The sequence below is a fragment of the Dipodomys ordii genome, unplaced genomic scaffold, assembly GCF_000151885.1.
Source record: "Dipodomys ordii isolate 6190 unplaced genomic scaffold, Dord_2.0 Scaffold19, whole genome shotgun sequence".
In the NCBI taxonomy this organism is placed as follows: Eukaryota; Metazoa; Chordata; class Mammalia; order Rodentia; family Heteromyidae; genus Dipodomys; species Dipodomys ordii.
In genome coordinates this window covers 832,442-852,770 of record NW_012267235.1, presented here as the reverse complement: position 1 = coordinate 852,770, position 20,329 = coordinate 832,442, and the positions used below count along the sequence as shown (strand labels likewise).

At 45.1% G+C, this 20,329-nt stretch overlaps 1 protein-coding gene across 4 annotated transcripts in view; it reads right to left on the bottom strand.

The window, feature by feature from the left end:
- Hnf1b (HNF1 homeobox B) overlaps positions 1 to 20,329 on the bottom strand; it is a 71,479-nt gene that overhangs the window by 20,204 nt on the left and 30,946 nt on the right. For 3 of the 4 annotated variants that reach the window (XM_013013443.1, XM_013013445.1, XM_013013446.1), the window contains exons 5-8: positions 15,114 to 15,274; positions 9,984 to 10,119; positions 6,295 to 6,489; positions 3,471 to 3,589 (exon numbers count right to left, since the gene is read on the bottom strand). In XM_013013443.1, coding sequence (XP_012868897.1) covers positions 3,471 to 3,589; positions 6,295 to 6,489; positions 9,984 to 10,119; positions 15,114 to 15,274 — 611 coding nt within the window. The remainder of the gene's footprint in view (positions 1 to 3,470; positions 3,590 to 6,294; positions 6,490 to 9,983; positions 10,120 to 15,113; positions 15,275 to 20,329) is intronic. The other variant, XM_013013444.1, reaches the window with a different exon arrangement.

Sequence of the window (20,329 nt, the reverse complement as noted above, 5' to 3'; positions counted from 1 at the left end):
TTTTTTTTTCTGCTTATGTGGTGCTGAGGAATTGAACCCAGGGCCTCATGCATGCAAGGCAAGCACTCTACCACTGAGCCACCTTCCCAGTCCAGGTGGCACTTTTAACTTCACTTCCATCCTGCCTTTTCCATCTTTCCATCTCCTTAGCTGTGCAGGAAGACAGTGTTTTGGTTGGAACTTAGCACCTACGTCTAATCCCTCCCCCTATTCCAGCCCTGGGGCTTAACGTCAGGGCTTAAGTACTCTCCCTGATCATTTTTGCTCAAGGCTGGGCCTTTGCCACTTGAGGCTTTCTGGTGATTAAGTGGAAATATGAGTCTCAAGGATTTTTCTGCCACATCTGGCTTCAAACCATAATCCTCCTATCTCAGCCTCCTGTGTAGTTAGGATTACAGGCAGGTACCACAGGTACCTGGCTCTGGGCTTACTTTTTGCTCTGGTTCCTAACCACTAAAAACAACAAGATGGACAGCAATTACCATGGGGATTTCAAAGACAGGTGCAAGAGTTGTTAAGTGGAAAGAATTCAGTACTTGGAGTCAAAGACCAAAGTCTGGAGGTCAAACTGTAGGATTTATCATCTGTTTGACCTTAGGCAAATCACTCGCTGAGTTACAGTTTATTGCAATATAAAGAAATTGAGGAGATAGTTTACAAGAAAGAAATTGAGGAGATAGTTTACAAGAAGGATAAACTAAGTAAAAGGCTATGTGAATTATTTGTGTGTGTGTGTGTGTGTCTATGTGTGCACTTACAAGTTCTGATATCAGGACTTGAACTCAGAGCATGGGTGCTGTCCTTTAGCTTTTTTGCTCAAGACTGGTACTTAACCACTTGAGACACAGGTCTACTTCCAGTTGCTGTTTTTTTGTTTGTTTGTTTTTGGTGGCTAATTGGAGAGTCTCACAGATTTTCTTGCCTCAGCTGGCTTCAAACTATGATTTTCAGGGGCTGGGAAAGTGGCTCAGTGGTAGAGCACTTGCCTTGCATGCCTGAGGCCCTGGGTTCGATTCCTCAGCACCACATAAACAAAAAGAAAAAAGCTGGAAGTGGCGCTGTGGCTCATGTGGTAGAGCGCTAGCCTTGAGCTGAAGAGCTGAGGGACAGCGCTCAAGCCCAGAGGTCAGGCCCCATGACCAGACCCCCCCCAAAAAAAATGCAAACTATGATTTTCAGATCTCAAGAATCTCCTGAGTAACTAGGATTACAGGTGTGAGCCACTGGCGCCCAGCCTACATTGGTATTAAAAAAATTCTTATTAAGTGCAATAAGTTATCTTCATTATGCAGAAATGAATCTGTTAAGACTTCTGCAATGTCTGGGTCCACAGAGAAAACTTCAGTGTAGATTGGGAGGGTGAGGGTTCTGCTCAAACAGCTTCAAGGTCGGCTGGCCACTCTGTCCAGTGGAGGGGAGAAGACACTTAGGGGCCAATGGCAGCATTTCAGGGAGCTTTTTTCAGTATTCTGATTAAGAGACTATTTCCTGAATTGAGATGACTCATTTCAAAAGCAAAGCATCAAAGTCAACTTGGGAAAGACAGGAATAATTAATCATGACCCTGTCGAGGAGGGCTGCCCAAGCGGCAGATGGATTGATAAACCTTTCAAAGAGGAAGATATTCCCAAGGAGGGCTGCTGTGCCTGGCTGCCCCCTTGATTGAGATTTGTGAACACAGATAAATGTTTTCCCTGCTCACTACAAAGAGTGGGAAATCACACGGGAGTTGGAAGTCGAAGGGCAGGGCAACAGGAGTTGTCTTTTAATCTTCTATTGGGTGAGAGAATAGTGGCTGAGCAGGTCCCACAACCCTTCCTTCCACCCCCAAATGCCAGAGCCCAGCTACCCAGGCTAGGTGAATGTTTTAGCACCCAAGACATGCATTTAATCTACATCACCTTGCAGAATCCTTGGAACAAGTAGATGTTACAACTATCTCTTTAAAGATGAAAAAAATATTTAGAATATTTATGAAGGCTTAGAGAGGTCAAGATGAGCCCTCCAAAAAAAAAATATATATCAGAGCTAGGAATTAAACCCATTGACATTGTAGAGCTGGAAGAAGATGGGACAAATAAAAGAACTGAGGTTCCCAAACCTATGAAAGAAATCTGCTCAGATGGGAGAGGGGAGGAGGGAGAACATCAACAAGATCAAATCCTGCTGAATGCCTCTGACATGAAGTTCAAGGTTGCCAGGTCCTTATCTAGTAATCAATAAAAGGACAAACAGTTCCCACACTGCACAGACCCCAGCTACTAAAAGAAATGATTGTGTCGTTCTAGAATCGACATCCGTGTTCAGACATTTTGTCCTGTTTTCGGATTCTCGGTGGCCCCTTGCAGTGAGCCTCTGGGAGGAGGTGGGAATTACTCATCCACTGAGCTGATGACTAAGCCTCTGGATTCCCCTTCTTTTAGCATACCAGGAAATTAATTGTAAGTTTCTAAGTGAATGAAGACCCTTAGAAAAAGCCATGCTATCTCCTGGGGAGTGCCCATTGGTTGGTAGAATTGGGTCATTCTTTCAACTTTATGGTGTTTTAGCAGAGGTCCCGGATTGAGAAAATCAGCTCCTGGACCCCAGACTGGTGCACGCACGCATGTGTGGGTTGTGTGTGTGTGTGTCCACACACACAATGTGCTGGCTTGAATTCAACAAAGGCAGGGTGCTCTCCCTTAGCTTCTTTTGCTCAATGCTGGTGCTTCACCACTTGAGCAACTCATGGATAAGAGGCTCATGGATTTGTCTGTCCAGGCTGGCTTTGAATCTCAGACCTCAGTGTCCTGAGGATCCACTAGCTCTAACTCACCATTCTCTTTCTCCATTGACTACCTCTGCAAAGCATGCAACTCAACAGTTTTGTCTCCTGAGTCTGTCTTGGAAATACCCTCTCCACGGTTCATCAGTCATCTCATTAGAGAATGCTCAATCTCAAGGCCTAAGAGCTCAGTGGAACCAATCTCCAGCCATCTATTAGACTTCAGTCCTTAGTTAGTGCTTTTATTGGGGAAGCTGGGAAGCAATAAGCCTTTTTGAACTGTGGCCCATCTTTTTTGCCCTGAGACCTCAGAGATGATTATTCTTCTTCCTCCTCCTCATCCTTCTTCTTGTCAGTTTGGGCTTGAACTCAGGGCCTGAAAGCTATCCTTGAGCTCTTTTACTCAGAGTTAATGTTCTAGAGCAACAATATAACTCCCAGTTTTCTGGTAGCTAATTGGAAATAAGAGTCTCATGGGGACTTTTCCTGCCTGGGTTGGCTTGGAACTTTGATCCTCAGATGGCAGCTTTCTCAGTAGCTAGGATTATAGGTATGAGCCACCAGTGCTGGACTCTCAGAGTTTTGTAGCAAGTAGCTAAAAGAGCCTCAGAGAGAATCTTGGAAGGACAAACTTATGATTGAGCCCACACTCACCGCCCCTTAGTCATATGCTACCCCTCCACCCACCAATCCAGCTGCCCATTACCTGTTTACTGGAAGACATGTTGGTGAGTGTACTGATGCTGCTGGTATCTGTGACCACCATGGCAGATGGAAACCGGGAGGTGTGGGAATACTGGGGAGGTTCTTGTTTGTGTGCGTACACTGGGGAGAGAGGAAAGACAAACTCTGGATGCATACTCAGAGGCACATAGGTAGCTACTACTCTCCCCTCCCCCCATCCACACCACAGCTACCCTTTCCCTAGGTCGATAAAGGAGAGTGGTAGTTACATTTGGGAAGGCATTTGATGTGATGAAATCCTGCCTCCTTAATGAAACTATTTAACCTCTGTTTCCTCATCTGTAAAATGGGGAGGGGGTGACACCTGTTGTAGGACTAGGAAATACCATGTTTAAACTTCTTTGTCACAAGTATATGGCCTTGCATAGTGCCTAGTGTATTGGAGTACTTCTATTGCCCTGACTTTTTGATATGAGGTGTTTAACCTCAAGCTCATGAGGTGATCCTTAGGCATTTGTGATTTTAAATGTTCTAAGTAGCTGGCTAACATGACATATCTGTCCAAGTACACGTTCACTATTTCTGACATGACTCAAAGCCAAGTTTCTGGCCAGAGTTGTAGACTGATTAACAACAGTAATTAGACACATATGCAATCTAATGTATCATTCTGGGCTATTCCCAGACAGCATAGAAATATAAAAGAAAAACAAAACTATTCCAATAAAACTTCTGAGAGCACGTACCTAAAGTTTTTTTTTTCCCCTAGTACTTGCACACCTTACTGGGAACCCCTTGACTCATGTTAGTTATACATAGGAATTGTGTACATTCTAAGACACATGGGCCAACTAATGGAAGCATAGGGATGCTTGGCCATGGGGGAGGGACTAACCTTTTCTCAGACCCTACCGAGGAGTCCTCCAGTTTAGGAATAAAGATGAAGTTCGCTGGCTAGGCCTCAACTTGCCCTTCTTGTTCAGTGAGGATGGTTATTTCCTGGGCCACAACACTATGGACTCTCTATTTATTTTGGCTGGCCAAATCTGTTGGGCCTCATTAACCTATAGATCATGGTGATTCCTTTGTGACTGCCCCCTACCCCCACCCCCACCCCTAGCTTTCTGAGGCGAGGATTATAGGGGCTAGCGAGAAGCATGCTGGGAGGAAGGGAAATGAGTCGTTCCAGACCCTGCTACTAGTTGTGGCAACATTTTTAGAAGCCACGACTATGTGATTGGAATGTGAGATGGTGCTCAGAAGCCAGCTCTGCAAGCCTGAATAGGGTTTGAGCCCTGGGGACAGAAGGCTGAACTTGGCTGCTCTTCAGAGCCACCGCTTTGGCTAAGGCAGCCTGGGGAAGAAACCCAAATCCCCTTTGCCTTGCCTCCTGGAAGTTCCTTAATGAACAATCACTTGCATTAATATAACTCTAATGGCTTGCTAAATCATTTCCATAATGGCCCTATGGTGAACTCCAATTTTATGCATGAAGAAATGGAAACTCAGTGTAGCTAAGTAACCTGCCACAGAACTGGGAAATGTCAGACAGAGCCCAGATTTATAACCATGTCTGTCTGATTTAAGACAGGTCTATATGTTTGGACATGGCCCAGGTCCTGTTTACTGAACATGGAGACAAATCCATGGAGGAAAGACATAGAGGAAATCTCAGGTATTCCTGAAGAAAGTAGGCCATCTATCTTTTCCATTATTCCTCTCCAGATTCATTGGTTAGACACTGGATAGTTGGCTAGGGGAGCAGAGGCTTGGCTTTGGGTAGAAAGTAGAGCTAGGTAGACTTAGGGGAGGTAGATGTGTATTGAGGAATACAGGGCAGAGATTCAGATACTCCTCACCCTGGATGACTATGTGGGTGGTCTTTTCTTTTTTCCTTCCTTTCTTTTCTCTTGTTCTTTCTTTCTTTTCTCTCTCTCTTTCTTTTCTCTCTCTCTTTCCTTTCTTTCTTTCTTCCTTCCTTCCTTTCTTTCTTTCTTTTTGTCTGAGTCCAGGCTTCAGACTTGGTATCTGAAGCTTTCAGTCATTGGCTGGCACACCTGAGTCATATCTCTAATCTCAGCAGGTGGTATTTTCTGCCTACATTCCTGTTTTTTTTTTTTTGTTGTTGTTGTAATTTTGATTCTGGTACTGGGGATTAAATTCAGGGCCTGGGTGCTGACCCTTAGCTTATCTACTCAAGGCTGGTCCTCTACCATTTGAAACACAGCTGCACTCCAGCTTTTCGATAGTTAACTGGTGATTAGAGTCTCACAGACTTTCTTACCTAGGTTGGCTTTAAGTCACAATTCTCAGATCTCAGCCTCCCTGAGTAGCTAGGATTATAGATGTGAGTCGCTGATGCCTCTTCCTACATTCATGTTTATTTTTTTCTTTTTTAGAGATGTCTGGGTGGTATAAACTGGGGATTTGGGGACTCTGAAAGATTCTCTTATTTTTAGGGGAGCAAACAGGAAACCAATCATATGCCAACTCTGAGAATTTGGGGTAAGAAAGCTAAGCAGAGGCTCACAGGAGTTAAGTGCTGTGGTTGATGAGTGAGCTGCCCTCCATGGATGCCAGAATGGGAAACTTTGCCTTGATTACATGTAGGACTCCATTGTCCACTGAAAAACTCCCCCAGGGGAATCTTTGGGGCAGAAAAGAGGATTATAAAAAGAAGAGAAACTGTACTTGGACAACTGTCTCTGTTGATTTATAGTCAAGGAAAAGTCACCAAATTGATAACTGTCTAAGGAAGTTTCAACTCAGAGAGGGAGGGAAGCGGCGGGGGTGCAGGGGGGTGGTACTCCTTGCCCGGTCACGCCCCATCATGCCCACGTCCTTACTGTGAGAGTTCTGTAGCTGAGTCACTGCAGCCATGAAGGGCTGCTGGGCCATGTGACTGCCCGGGCTCTGCTGCATGAGGGGCTGCTGGTGGGGGCTGTGCAGCTGCTGTGAGAACTGGACAGGCTGTAGGGCTGCTAGACTGCCAGCCACACTGTTGATGACGGGGACACTCTGTGCTTGGGAGGTGTTGAGGCCTGTGGGAAAAAGAGAACAAGATCAGAGATGGTGTCAGGTCTAAGAGAGGGGAATGAATGGGAGCAGTCAGAGCAGGAGCCCCGGCTCCTACTGCCCGATGCTGGTCTGAGCCTGTTACCAAAGAGATCGTTCGAGAAGTTGTCCTGTGGCCTCCCAAATTCAGCTCCTTCGAGGTCACCATAGGCCATGGTGTGACCTCTAGGGCAGGTGGAAAAACTGACTCTAACTTGTCCAGTCTGTCCATGCTGGACTGTAAGACAGGCTTGCCCACATTGTCCTGGGTAAGGAGTGAATTTATTGCATCCATTCTTGGGCATGGATAATTGCCCATCTCTCTCTCTTTTTTTTTTTTCCAGTAGAGGGCAGCAGTGTGAAGAGGCCCACATTTTGATTCAAAAGGAAACAAGCTCCATTGTCCTGGGAATATGGAAACTGAAAAGCATTATTTAGTAGACAGTACAGAGACCTTGAGAGAGATCTGGAGCTGGCTCTCCTAGCTGTAGCAGGGGCTCAGCCAACTTGTAAAGTGGGCATATACCATTGGGGTTTGTGGTACTAAAAAACCAGGCTTGAGAAGAAGGAAGCAGTAAGTTAAAGGCCAGCCTGCCCTCCACAGTCCGGCCATCTTTCTGTTTTGGGAGTGTGAGTACCTGTGTGGTTTGGAACTGTGTCTATATCTTGCGGCCTCTTTAGAATTCAGGCACAGACCAGGCCCCCCTAGTTCCCACATGCTATAGTACCTTGAATGGTACTTGGGTGAAGACAGCTGAGGTAATGGTGAAGTGGGGACAACAGCGTCAAGAGATGACACTGCAAACCTTGTCACTGGAACAGCCAATGTTCCTATGGTCTTATTTCTGGGAAATAAGGGGAAGAATGGGATGAGGAAGGAAATCCAGAAAAAGGTCTGTGGTGGGTAGATGCCTAGAGGGCACTGGAGAGCCTTTCAGAAAAGGGAGAGGGTTTCCGTAAGGGGAATTGTGGGAAATCTTCACTGGAGATAGCAGAGTCCTCAACAATTGTCTACTTGCTGGTAGCTGATACCTCTATCGGAAATCTAAAAGACAAGACTCATGCGCAGAAAGCAAAGAAGGGAAAATCCCTTCTCTGGACTCTCCTGGGGGTGGGGGTGGGGAGTGAGGCTCTGATCACTCTCAGCATAATTTTGGGTAGAGGAGCTCAGTTCATGATTCCCTGATATCCTCATGTACTAATTCCTTTTCCCACCTCCTTTATAGTCCCAGGAAGTCCCATGGATCTACTGCTTTTCCAAGAGCCCATGACCACTGCTCTTTCTGGGAATAGCAAATTAACTTGTCTAGAGCAGATTATACTCGAGAACATAGTTCTGAAATGCACATGAGCTTCAGAGTCATCTTAGGGAACTTTGTTAGAAATATACATTCTGTAAAGGCCAGTTGAAATAGATCACTGGGAAGAGTGTTAAACCAAAGGAAGAGGAGGAGGAGGTAGAGAGGAAGAAGGGAAAAAGAAGGAGGGAGGAGGAAAGGAAGGGAAGGAAAGGGGAAGGAAGAAAGGAAAGGGGGAAGAGAGAGAAAAGAAACAAGAAATATTCAAGAGGCAGAAGCAGAAAGATCAGGAGCTACACACGCTCAAAAAGGCAGGAGGGGTGAAAGAAAGGAATACACATTCCTGGGTCCCACCCAAGACTTAATGAGTCAGATCCTTCTAAGGTGGGGTCTTGGAATCTTATGTTTAACAATCTGTGATGCTGATGCCTCAATTCCAGAACTAAGAGCTTCTGATGTCATTTTTAACTCCCAAAGTATATAACTCTTGCTCTCGTCTGTTTTCTGGCCACAGACTCTGCTTAAGAACATCTACTGGAAGCAATCCAGTAGAGGACTTGACACTGATAAGTCATTTATCCTGAGCCCTGCAGGGAACCTGCAGTACTGACCCAGGGCTCAGATACTCAGCAACACATGTATTGGCTGAATGAGGTTGTTTGTAACCCACTGTCTATTCTGACTCTCCAGGAAAGGGCAAAGTTTCTGGATAATGCTATCCTTGATGATCCACCCATCAAAATGAACACCCACCCACATGCATGTTCCTGTGGTCAGTGTGCAGTCTGGCACCACCCACCTGGTAGAGGACAGCCCTGTGAATTGTAGACATGTATGATGGAAGAGATTAGGAAGAACAAAATTGGAAAATATAGAATGGCCTAGGGAGATGTTTAGTTCAGAGAATGCCTAAAACTTGAGCCTTTGGCTTTTTCTGCTTATGTGGTGCTGAGGAATTGAACCGAGGGCCTCATGAATGCAAGGCAAGCACTCTACCACTGAGCCACCTCCCCAGCCCCATTAAAGGACAATTTTTAAGAAGGTTAAAAATAATCTTTATTTTGTGAATCATCTAAATTTCCCCTGTGCAGAAATAAATGCAGAGTGTGATTTCCCAGGAGCTAAGAATCAGGTGAGAGTCAGACAATCACTCAATGAATTTGTGTGCCTCCAATGGTGCCAGGACCTGTGAGTCATTCCCTTCAGAAGTGATCTGAGCTCCTACTTAGCTGCTACTGATTTAGAGACAAAAGGGGAGGAAAGCAAAAACGCAGGACCAAACAATGAGGGGATCAACATAAGTACTGGACACAAGACAGGCAAAGGGGACAATGAGACCAAACAAAAAGATGACAGATGTACCCTCCAGATCACTCCAGAGCCATATAAAAATATTCAAAAATACTTGGATGGTTCACAAGGAGAGTCTCGAGAAGCAATGGCATGGCCTGAGCTGTCATGGTAAAGCTGCAACCCTCCAATGCTGAAATTTTCAGAGACATCTGCAACTACAGCTTGTTTGTCTGCTTCAGCCTTCCTATGGCCCAAAATGGCCCACCTGTGATAGTTATAAACTAGCCTCCTGGATCTGGACCCATCTCCCTGTATTCAGTCATGTAGGAAAAGCTTCTATTTCTCCTTAGAGTTTTCAAACCTCAAAAGACACTCCAGCATTGATGTCTCCCTCTGTGTGTGCACCAATTAACCAAGGAGGTCTGGCCTGCAACATAAATTTCCACATTTAGAAGGAAGCCCTTCAAATGTCTTCCTCCACCTTTATCAATATAAAGACCCTCTTGGAAAAATGTGTCACATACTCAGGAATAAGAAGTAACACAAGACAAAAGGATAAGTTACATATTATGACTATTCATGCTTTCTGGATTTACAAGTATGTTGGTATTTGTTATCATTTTGAGGGCTATAAGCACCCATTTTATACATAAGGAAGTTGAGCCTCATCTAAAGCAGGCATTTGATTCAGGCTGCGCAGCTTGTTAACTGTGAGCAGGATTCAAATGCATTCCAAAATCTTCTCTTGTTTTAGACTGAACAGTCCAAATATTGAGGAAATTAAATCCAATCTACAGGTACAAAATAGTCTTTTTAAAAAAAGTCATGTGGACTTGCTTCTCATCATTCTTCCCCCTGCCCCATGTTTTCAGATTAAGAATAGAACTTACTTTGTGCAATGGCCATGACTCCAGATAGGGGGGTCATGATGAGGTTCTGGGACTGTTGGGGATTGTGGTGGGAGAGGCTGTGGATATTCGTCAATGTGCTGACTGGCGGCAATCCTCCTCCTGAGACCGATATCTGCTGGAAAAATAAGAGCAGCAGGAATGAGACCAACCAGAATCACAAAGGGCAGTTTGTAGAATGACACTTAGCTTGCCTCAGCATCAATTTATTCATTCATTCATTCACTCAATTGTCCATCCATCCATCCATCCATCCATCCATCCATCCAAGAGCTACTGTAGCACAGACACTGCTCTAGATGCTGAGGGTAGAGCAGCAAGTACAATAGGCATATTTCTTGTCCGCATGGTGTTTGTATTTATTATCTTGGAGTTGAATTCTGCTCATATGTATTGTATAACTGTCACTATTTATGTGCCCTCTGTTCTGCTTCTCTAACTTCTATATTATTGATATTTGAGATATATAACTGCTAAAAATATACATCAGCCATTTGTTTTATGTTTTGTCTTGTTTTTTTGGTCAGTCATCGGGACTGAACTCGGCCTGGGCACTGTCCCTCAGCTCTTCAGCTTAAGGCTAGCCGCTCTACCACATGAGCCCCAGAGCCACTTCCGGGTTTTTCTGCTTATGTGATACTGAGGAACTGAACCCAGGGCCTCATGCATGCAAGGCAAGCGCTCTACCACTGAGCCACCTTCCCAGCTATAACTGCTAAAAATAATGACTGAAGACATGCCCTGGGATTTGCTAGAGAGTGGATTTGGGACCAGGCTCCTGTGCACAGGGAGTATTTGCTGGGTTAATGCACAAACCTCAGGACAGGGCTGTACAGTCATACTTCTCTTATTCCCATTTTAGAGATGAGAAGCTGAAGCTCATTTGATGTGAATCCTGCTTAAGATTCTGCAACTAGTAAATGGTACTCCTGTTATTCAAGCCCAAGTCTGTCTGATCCTAGAGCCCAACTTCTTATCTCTTCCAGGAGCTTCCTACTAGTTACAGAATGGAGCTGTTTTTTACACTTCCTTTTTTTCCATGATAAAGTAATTTACTATTTATCCTTTTAAAACAATTTCTAAAATTATTATTCAGCAAGGGTTTGTTCATTCTTTTTTTTTTTTTTTGGGTCCGGTCGTGGGGCCTGAACTCTGGGCCTAGGCGCTGTCCCTCAGCTCTTCAGCTCAAGGCTAGCGCTCTACCACTTGAGCCACAGCGCCACTTCCGGCTTTTTTCTTTTTTTCTTATGTGGTGCTGAGGAATCGAACCCAGGGCCTCAGGCATGCAAGGCAAGTGCTCTGCCACTGAGCCACCTTCCCAACCCAGGGTTTGTTCATTCTAAAAAAAAAAAATCAGTCATTGTTGAGGCCTTAGGAAATCCATCCTTTAGCTCCTTTTTTTTCTTCCATTTTTCCCTGCCCAGAGCTCTTCAGATTCTAAATTTCACACTAATACCTAGTAAGACACTATTTTGCTGCCCCAGCTCCACCCTTCTAGTCAACTCATAGTTTCCAAGGTTAATTTGAAAAAAAAAAAAAAAGAAAGAAAAGGGGGGGAATCCAAACAGGTTTGTTTGTGTTTTTTAAATGAGCATCAAGAAATGAGTTAGAGGTCACATGACCAAGAAAGAATTCTGGCCACATCAAACAAGAGAGAACCAGCCTGTTTGCTGGACTTGTTTTTCAAAATGTCAGAGTCATAAAAAAAAAAAAAAATCAGTGACCCGTCCTTAGACTGAATTGGTAGGGGTAATGCCGTCCTTTGGAGAAAGTCAGTAAAGACCTGGTCATCTCTCCGTCATTTCAACATTTGCTTTTGATGGGACAGCAGAATTGTGGCCAGCAATTTAAATGTGTTTGCCTTTAGAATTTATAAACTGTGTTTGCCAATTGTCCTCAGTCCATGATGGCACAGATAGGAAAGAGAGTATAATGAGTATAAGAGCGTTTGATGATTGTCCCTATATTACAGATTAGGAAGCTGATCCTCAGAAGCACCAAGACTATCCCTTGACTAGTATAGGAGGAAGCTTGAATTCACACCCAGTTCTCTAGGAGTTTAAATCCAGCCACTTAACTATGTTTGGACAACCTTGACCAAGCTACCTCTTGCTCTAAAAGGCAATCATTATTCTCCACTAGCCTCCAGGACTGATGAAATCAGGGTTCCCAAAGATATAGTAGCCACTCTTACCTGAGAATTTGGGGAGGAGGGGTTTTTGAGTAATTAACACTACCCTTTACAGTCCCTTCATCCTTTTAAAAATTCCTTTATGTCCCTATAACTAGTGATGTTATCTGACCTTTCACACAAGGAAATTGAAATTCAAAGGAGTTGAGACTGTATCCAAGTGCTAGCCTTAGAGTTAAAAAAATATATTGGCAGTCTGCCCCCAAGGATTGAGCTTTTCACCTTTAGGCCCTCCTGCTTAATACTGTGAAAATATTCAGTAGATGTTCCAAAAAGAAAAGACAAAAATCAACCTACAGACACATACAGATTGCAACCCTCAATTTGGCTAGCTTTTTGTCAAAGAAAACCCATTTGGCATGGAGCCAGAGTTCCTGCAATGGAATAACTTTCTGCTCTTCCATTTGAAGAGCTCAGATGGATGGCATTATTTGCAATACCAACGCCTGGGGGAAGGTTTCAGAGTGTGTCCTAATGAAAATTAGCTTACTCTCAAAAGACCTGAGCTATAAACAATCTTCACAGCAACTCTATGACACGGGTATTATTTTTTTTTCTTTTTGGTCAGTTGTGGGGCTTGAACTCTGGGCTTGGGCACTGTCCCTGAGCTCTTCAGCTCAAGGCTAGCACTCTACTACTTAGCCACAGTGCCACTTCTGGTTTTCTGGTGTTTAATTGGAGATAAGGGGTTCATGGACTTTCTTGCCCGGGCTGGCTTTGAAACGTGATCCTCAGATCTCAGCCTCCTGAGTAGCTAGAATTATAGGCACGAGTCACTGGTGCCCCGCTGACACAGATATTCTTATCCTCCTTTCCCATTGTACAGATGAAAATAGAGAAACAACTTTTCTATCTTATTGCTAATAAATAAATGAAACACTAAGGCTCGGACCCTCTGGTCCTGTTCCATTTTAACCCTCTCTTGCCTTGGTGGGCCAAGATCTGTGATGACCTTGTTATCCATTAACTGAGAACAGACTCTTGAATTTGGGGCATCCAGTGACATAACATATGAAGCAGATTGTTAGGAGACCAGCAAGAAGCTGGTCCCTGCAAACAAGCCTCCAGATGTTTGCTAAGGTCGAGGTGTGTTGTTTTGGTCAATCATCAATCCAATAATATACTTCCCATTTAGGATGCTGCAGAGCAGAACACAAGAAAGAAAAAAGTGTGTCTGCAGGCAGTATTGGGAGCAGCCAGGGTGTGGGTGAAGCACATTGCCTCTTAGAAGAGCAGTGGGAGAGCTCAGAGAGTTAACTCTGGGGGCCTTCAAGAAGTTAGAGACTGAGAGTGGGATTTATTTAGTTACTTCTTGTGACTCAAACCCAGGATCTCACACATGCTAGACAAGGACCCTGTCTCTGAGCCATATCCCTGGCCTAAGACTTGTGCTTTTTTTTTTTTTTTTTCCTTAATAGAAGCCTGGATAATGCTTAACTTTAACTTGTTTGGGTCTTGACGTGACTCTTGAGAAATCATAAAGACTTGCCGGTGCCTCTCACAAGGTAGCTGACATAAATTGTTCTTCCGGAAGAAGGATCTTTCCTATGGGATGGTGGAGTTGGGGAAGAGGGGAGGGCAGGGGCTGCAAAAAGGCCTCCCAGCAAGTGCCCTTTCCTTTGTTTGCAAGGACTCACACCAGGTCAACCAGCTCAGGTCCCCCTGAAACTAGAGTTGGCTGGGCCATGGTCTGCTTAGGAACTATTTTTTGTTTTCCTCCAGGGATCTGGGGACCTGATCACCTGTGACTCACTCGCTATTCCTGTGTTGCCTACACAGCACACACGTCAAGGTCTAGAATGGCATCTGCTCTCTGCCCCCCTCCCTGCCCTTCCCCCACTCTGGCCCCCAAGGGCCTTGAGGTCAGACACCTTGCTCCACCTTCCGCTCCTCCCACCCCTGAAATAGAGCATGACCCAAAGAATAAAGTTTTCCATTTCCTACCCTCCCCGGTGGCTAGCATAATCCTTCTCTTGTCCCACAGGTCCCTCTCCCTGGCCCTTCTGATTGCTAAAGAATAAGAACCTTGGAAATTCTAAGAATCCTGTCCCTTAGCAAGTGGGCTAAATTTATAGCTGGGTATAGTGGGAGGGGGACACTCCAGGTATGGATATTAAGAGCTTCATTTAATGGGAATGACACTGACACTGACAAAACAACACTGCTGTTCATAAAGTATTTACGGAGCTGAACAAATGTCCCGCTACCCCCTTCCCCAGAACCCTAATGCTGTTACCCCCATTTTATAGATGAGGAAAAGAGGTAGTTCAGTAACTTGCCCAAGGCTATACCACTCAGTGTGGAACAGCAAGTCATTGTAACTTCAAAGTCGGGGTTTCTCACCCTCTAAGCACCGCCCCACCCTGCCTGCCATTTTGTGTGATCTACAAGGGCAGTGCCCTTCAGGATCACAGTTCTGGAAGCTTCTCCTGGCCTGTCATCCACTCAATTCTGTCTCGTTAATGGCTTGCTTCCCCAATACCAGGGGGAATGGATAAAGCGGGGACTTGTCCCAAAGTGAGGTTTTCTGCAGGTTAAAGTGGGGGGGGGGAAGACCCAAAAACAACTGGCTTTGGAGGTCTTGGAGGAGAGGGATGAATGAACATTTTATCAACACAAATGTCACTGGCAGCCCCAAAACAAACAGTGTCCCACCCGGCTTGCTCCTTTATGAGGCATTCAATCAATAAAACGAGAGCAGAGCTCTGTCAGATTTATTAGCTAGGTTCAAACCGAACACCTCTTCTACCCGCCAAAGGCTGGGTCACCAGCCTACCTTTCCGTTCCAATTCTGGGCAGCCCCCATTTTCCTTGGTGGGGCTACAATGGTTCATTGTTTGAGGCAGGCCTTGTGAGAAGTTGTGTTTGTTTTGCCTCTTATCTTATCAGCTCCCGAGCTACAATGGCCCAGGTGTACTCACCATTTTACCATCAGGTGAGAGGAGATTGTGGCTGGGGTCCAGGCTGGCTGGGGAGACTTGCTGCAAAACTGACTGGCTGGTCACCATGGCGCTGTTACCGTGGTGACTGATTGTTGAAGAGGAAGTGACTTCATTGTTTCCCTGCTGGCTGTAGCGAACTCCTGCAAAACAACATGAGCCCAATAGAGAACATTAGTGTCGCCAGGGCCCTGGAACACTGACTCAGTGCCCCTTGTTTTCAAGGCTGGATGACAAGAAAATAAAATTGCTTTCTCCTCCCCTGTCCACCCACAGGAAATACCAGCTGTCTTTCTCAGGGTAAGGTTGGCATGGCCTCTAATGTATTCAAGATAGTAAGCTTCATAAGGGTAGTATATTTTTATCCGTCTTGTTTTGTTCATTGATGCGTTTTCAGTATCTTGACACCTGGTAGCCACTCAATAAACTTTTTTGTGTGTGTATTGGTACTGGAGCTTGAACTCAGGGCTGAGGTACTATCCATTAGCTTTTTTGCTTAAGGCTGGCATTCTACTACTTGAACCATAGCTTCACTTCTGTCTTTTTCTTTTTGTTTGGTTTTGCTAGCTAATTGTAGGTAAGAGTCTCCTGGATATTCCTGCCTGGGTTGGCTTCAAACCCTGTTCTTCAGATCTCAGCCTCCTGAGTAGCTAGGATTACAGGCATGAACTACCAACATCTGGCTTAATAAACTTTTGCTGAATGAACACATCCTGCTGGTTACCACATCAGCACAGTTTTGTTACAGTTTAGAAGCTGAGGTTGACCTTCTATTACATTACTGGCTGGAATATTTTCTTCTTCAAAATACCTCCTAGAAATGCATCTGCAGTGTGAGGTCACAGAGTATATGAGGAGTAGAACATTCGACAAAAATGCACTTGTCCTGTGACCCGTGAGAGCTTTGAGCTCTGGCAATCAGTTTTGGCCAATCCACAAATGCCCAGAGACACGGTTGGCAAGCAGGATAGGAACAGGGCTGCAGCTAGCAGGGTTTGGCTCTGGGACTCACATTCCTTTGATGGGGTCCCATTTGGCTGACTTTCAGAGCACTGAGGTTGGTTGGGGGAGGAGGTAGAGGGGAGGGAGATAGGAGAGCACACCAGCTCAAAGATGGGTGAAGCAAGCAGCACATTGGGGTGGATGTGGATTCTTAGGGACCACTGTAGTTTGGTGTGCAAGGTAGGGGAGAACCAAGCTTGCTTACAGTCTCACTGCTGCTGTTCTCAGAAAGGAAAAGTGCTAGACAGAGTACCAGGGGACTGAAAGAAATCGAAAAGACAAAGAACCAGGGTCACCGTGTAGAAGAAAATCCTGTTAGAGTATCTATGAAAAAGTGGAGAGGGCTGGGAATGTGGCTTAGTGGTAGAGTGCCTGCCCAACTTGCATGAAGTTCTGGGTTCAATTCCTCAGTACCACATAAATAGGAAAAGCCAGAAGTGGTGCTGTGGCTCAAGTGGTAGAGTGCTAGCTTTGAGCAAAAGAAGATCAGGAACAGTGCCCAGAAGATTGAGCTATTTGGGGACATCTTACACTTACACACACACACACACACACACACACACACACACACACACACACACACATACACAATATTTTTTGTGGGGGTTGCTTTGTTTTGCTTTGGATCTGATGAAAAAGTTTGGAGAGGGAGATTTGTCTTGAACACTTGTAAGACAATGCATCAGGCCTGGAATCATTTGGAGAAGTGGGACTGCTGTTCTCTTTTTGTCCAGTGTTCCAAGGTGAACCATCCCCTGTCCTGCCTTCTGCCACACCTTCCAGGGAAGGCTACAAAGTCTCCTCTGGAGCCAGCCAGGTAAGCAGCTATGGCTAGCAGCCTATATGATTCACTAAGCTAAAACTTACCAAGAAAAAGACTCCTATCAGTTTTCCCAGGATTCTCTTAAGGCTATTACCCAACACTGTTCTGACTTAAAGCTTAAAAGGTCTGGGAGCAGGGGAGCAGAAAAGAAAGACAAATGCTAAAGCAGAGTTTTAAAAATTGGTTTGTTCTTTTAATTTTATGGCAATACTAGAGTTTAAACTAAGGCCTCATAACTCAGTTTGCTTGCCTGACTGGCATACCTCCAGTCCTGCTCTTTGCTAGTTATTTTAGAGGCAAGTTTCAGAGAGCTTTCTGCTTGGCTTTGAACTGTGATACTCTGGATCTGAGTAGCTGGATTACAGATGTGGAACACTGGCACCTGACTAAAACAGAGTTCAAATCTTTAAGAACAACTAGTTAGACAGTGACATGGCTTGATGCTTGTACTATTAGCTTATTTACTGGTTGCTTTGGCTCAAAGGGCTACTAGTAGGAGTGGTTTTGACACTGGAATTCAATGGTTATTGGTCCAAGGGACTACATTTTTGAGAAAGAACAGAAGCCATGAAATTAAAAGGAGGAAAGGCTTCTACCTCTTTAGCAACTCTGCCCTGACCATGTCTCTATGTCTTCTGCAGTTTTACAGCACCTATCTACCATCTTCTACTACTTTCCCTTGGCTTGTTAGGTCATTCTTCTCCCATTGGCCATTGGGTTTTCTCCACTCTCAGTGGCCAGTAGATTCTCAGTAGAATCTTTGAATAGTTCAATAGGATGTATGTAAAAGAAAGAGATTTGAACTATATGAAGGCAGAAGATTCTCCAAAGGCAGAGGTAGAGCCAATTTTTAAAAATGAGGCAGATTTACAATCAATAAAAGAATGTTCTAGCAATGAGGGGCAATGGGAAGACAATGGGGTATACAACTAAACAAACTTAGGTTCAAACCTTGCCCCTCCTTTTTGGAGGTATTGGGGGGGGTGTTGAACTCAGGGCCTTTACTCTTAGAAAACCAATTGGTTTACTGCTGAGCAACACCTCTGATCTTTTTTGCATTGGTTATTGTGAGAGAAGGTTTTTACTTTTTGCCCAGGTTACATCTGGACCACAATCCTCCTATGATTCCTGCTAAAGTTGGTATGGTAGGTGTGTGGCATCATGCCTAGCTTCTTTCTGTCAAGATGGAGTTTTCCCCTTTAGTCTGACCTGAGACCACAGTCTTCCCATCTCAGCTTTCCTTGTAGCTGGGATGACAGGTACAAGCCACTGTACCCAGCTTGCTTTGGTTCTTCATAGATGTGTGATCATGGGATAATTGTTATCCCTCTCTGACCCTTCCATAAAAAGGAGAGAACCGATCCTCAACAGGGCTCTTTGAGGATTAACAATAACATCTTTAACATGCAGCTAACTGTGGGCAGGCCTTGAGATTCTAGGATTCTAGATTCTAGGATCCTACGTTCTGAATGGAGACAGTGGCCAGGGGTTCCTGGCTCAGGCAGAATTATTGATGCATTGCCTCTAAAGCAACTTGACTGGAGGCCTGGCTGCTGCCCAGCTATTCCTTCCTTGTGGAGGATCTGGATTTCACCTTGGTTCTCACCTGACTCTCTGACCAGCTGTTTACCTTCCCAAGATGCCCTGCTCCCGAGCGAGTGGTGATAATGCAAGGGTCAGCTGTGTGCTCACCTCTCAGCCTGTCCCCATCATCGATTTGCTCTCAAACCAAACAGTCTCTGATTTAGCCTATTTAATTTGGCTGTGGAATAAGGGCCAGCCCTCTGACAATCAAATATGGGTCACCATGGGGAAGGCTTCTCCCTCAGCACAGGCTACACAATTATTTATTTAAAAATAATTAACCAAGGATATCCGCAGGAAACAAAAGCCTTCTTCACAAGGGAGCATGGCAGGAGAGAGCCAGAGTCATTGGTTAGAATCCAGGCAGCAGAGCCCAAGGCTCTTCCCCAGTGCAACTTTGTTATGTAAGAAATACAAGGGAAGGGGGGCTTCTGCTAAAGACCAGGATACCTCTGAATCTCCAATTAAGACTTCTGGCTAAGGGATCACATCCTGGCTGGGAATTGGGGGTTCCTGTTTTGACCACAGCTTTGCCATTCATCTCATCTCCTCACCCTAGGACTGCTCATTATGGGGATGGAAACTGTGGTCGGTGCAGACCAGAGAGGTGGGCAGGAGGCAGATCATCAGCTGGACTCTGCCTGCATCCTGCCCCTGCATCCTGTCTGCTGGTGTCCCTTAGTGGGAGAGTAGGGAGAGATGTACCCTTAAGGAGACATGGATATGGGGATGGAGGGTGCATTGAGAGGTGTCTGGCCGAGGGGGTTGGGGGTGGGGGTGGGGGTGGTACAGGACACAAGGATACATCATAAATAAGTCCTCATGTTAGAAGAAGAGACATGTGGTATTTCACAAATTCAAAAGAATACTTGAAGTGAGGGCCTAAGTGGAGTACAAAATGTGGAAGTTCTAGTGCCAGATGATCTGGGTTTAAATCCTGGCTCCATCACAGAATAGCTGCATGACCCTGGCGGAGCATAATTAAGCTTCCTGGACATCAGTTCTCCGTTTGTTTGCTTGTCTGCCTGCTTGCCTGCCTGTCTATGTCTTTCTCTCTCTCTCTTTTGTGTGTGTGTGTTTGTGTGTGTGTGTGTGTGTGTTGGTCTTTGAGCTTGAACTCAGGGCCTGGGTGTTGGCCTTGACTTTTTTTTTTTTGCTAAATACTAGTGCTCTACCATTTGAACCATAGCTTCTTGGGGGTTAATTGGAGATAAGAGTCTCATGGACTTAACGTCCAGGGCTGGCTTTGAACTGTGATCCTCAGATCTTAACCTCCTGAGTAGTTTACCACAGGCATGAGCCACAGCACTGGGCTATAGGTTTTTTTGTTTTTTCTTTCAGCTCTAATATACCTACTTAGGTTGCTGGGAAGGAGACTGAATGAGCTCATGGATGTGACAATAAGTAGGCCATGCTTGTCATGCAACAGATGCTCTAAATGTAACAGCTGTTCCTACTTGGAAAAGAGGAACTGATGCAGCCTGACGTTCCTTTTTGTTTTTGTTTTTTGTCGGTCATGGGGCTTGAACTCTGGACCTGGGTGCTGTCCCTGAGCTCTTCAGCTCAAGGTGAATGATCTACCATGTGAGCCACAGGACCACTTCCAGTTTTCTGGTGGCTAACTGGAGTTAAGAGTCTCACAGACATGGGGCTGGGAAGGTGGCTCAGTGGTAGAGCACTTGCCTTATATGCTTGAGGCCCTGGGTTCGATTCCTTAGTACCACATAAGCAAAAAGAAAAAAGCTGGAAGTGGCACTGTGGCTCAAGTGGTAGAGCGCTAGCCTTGAGC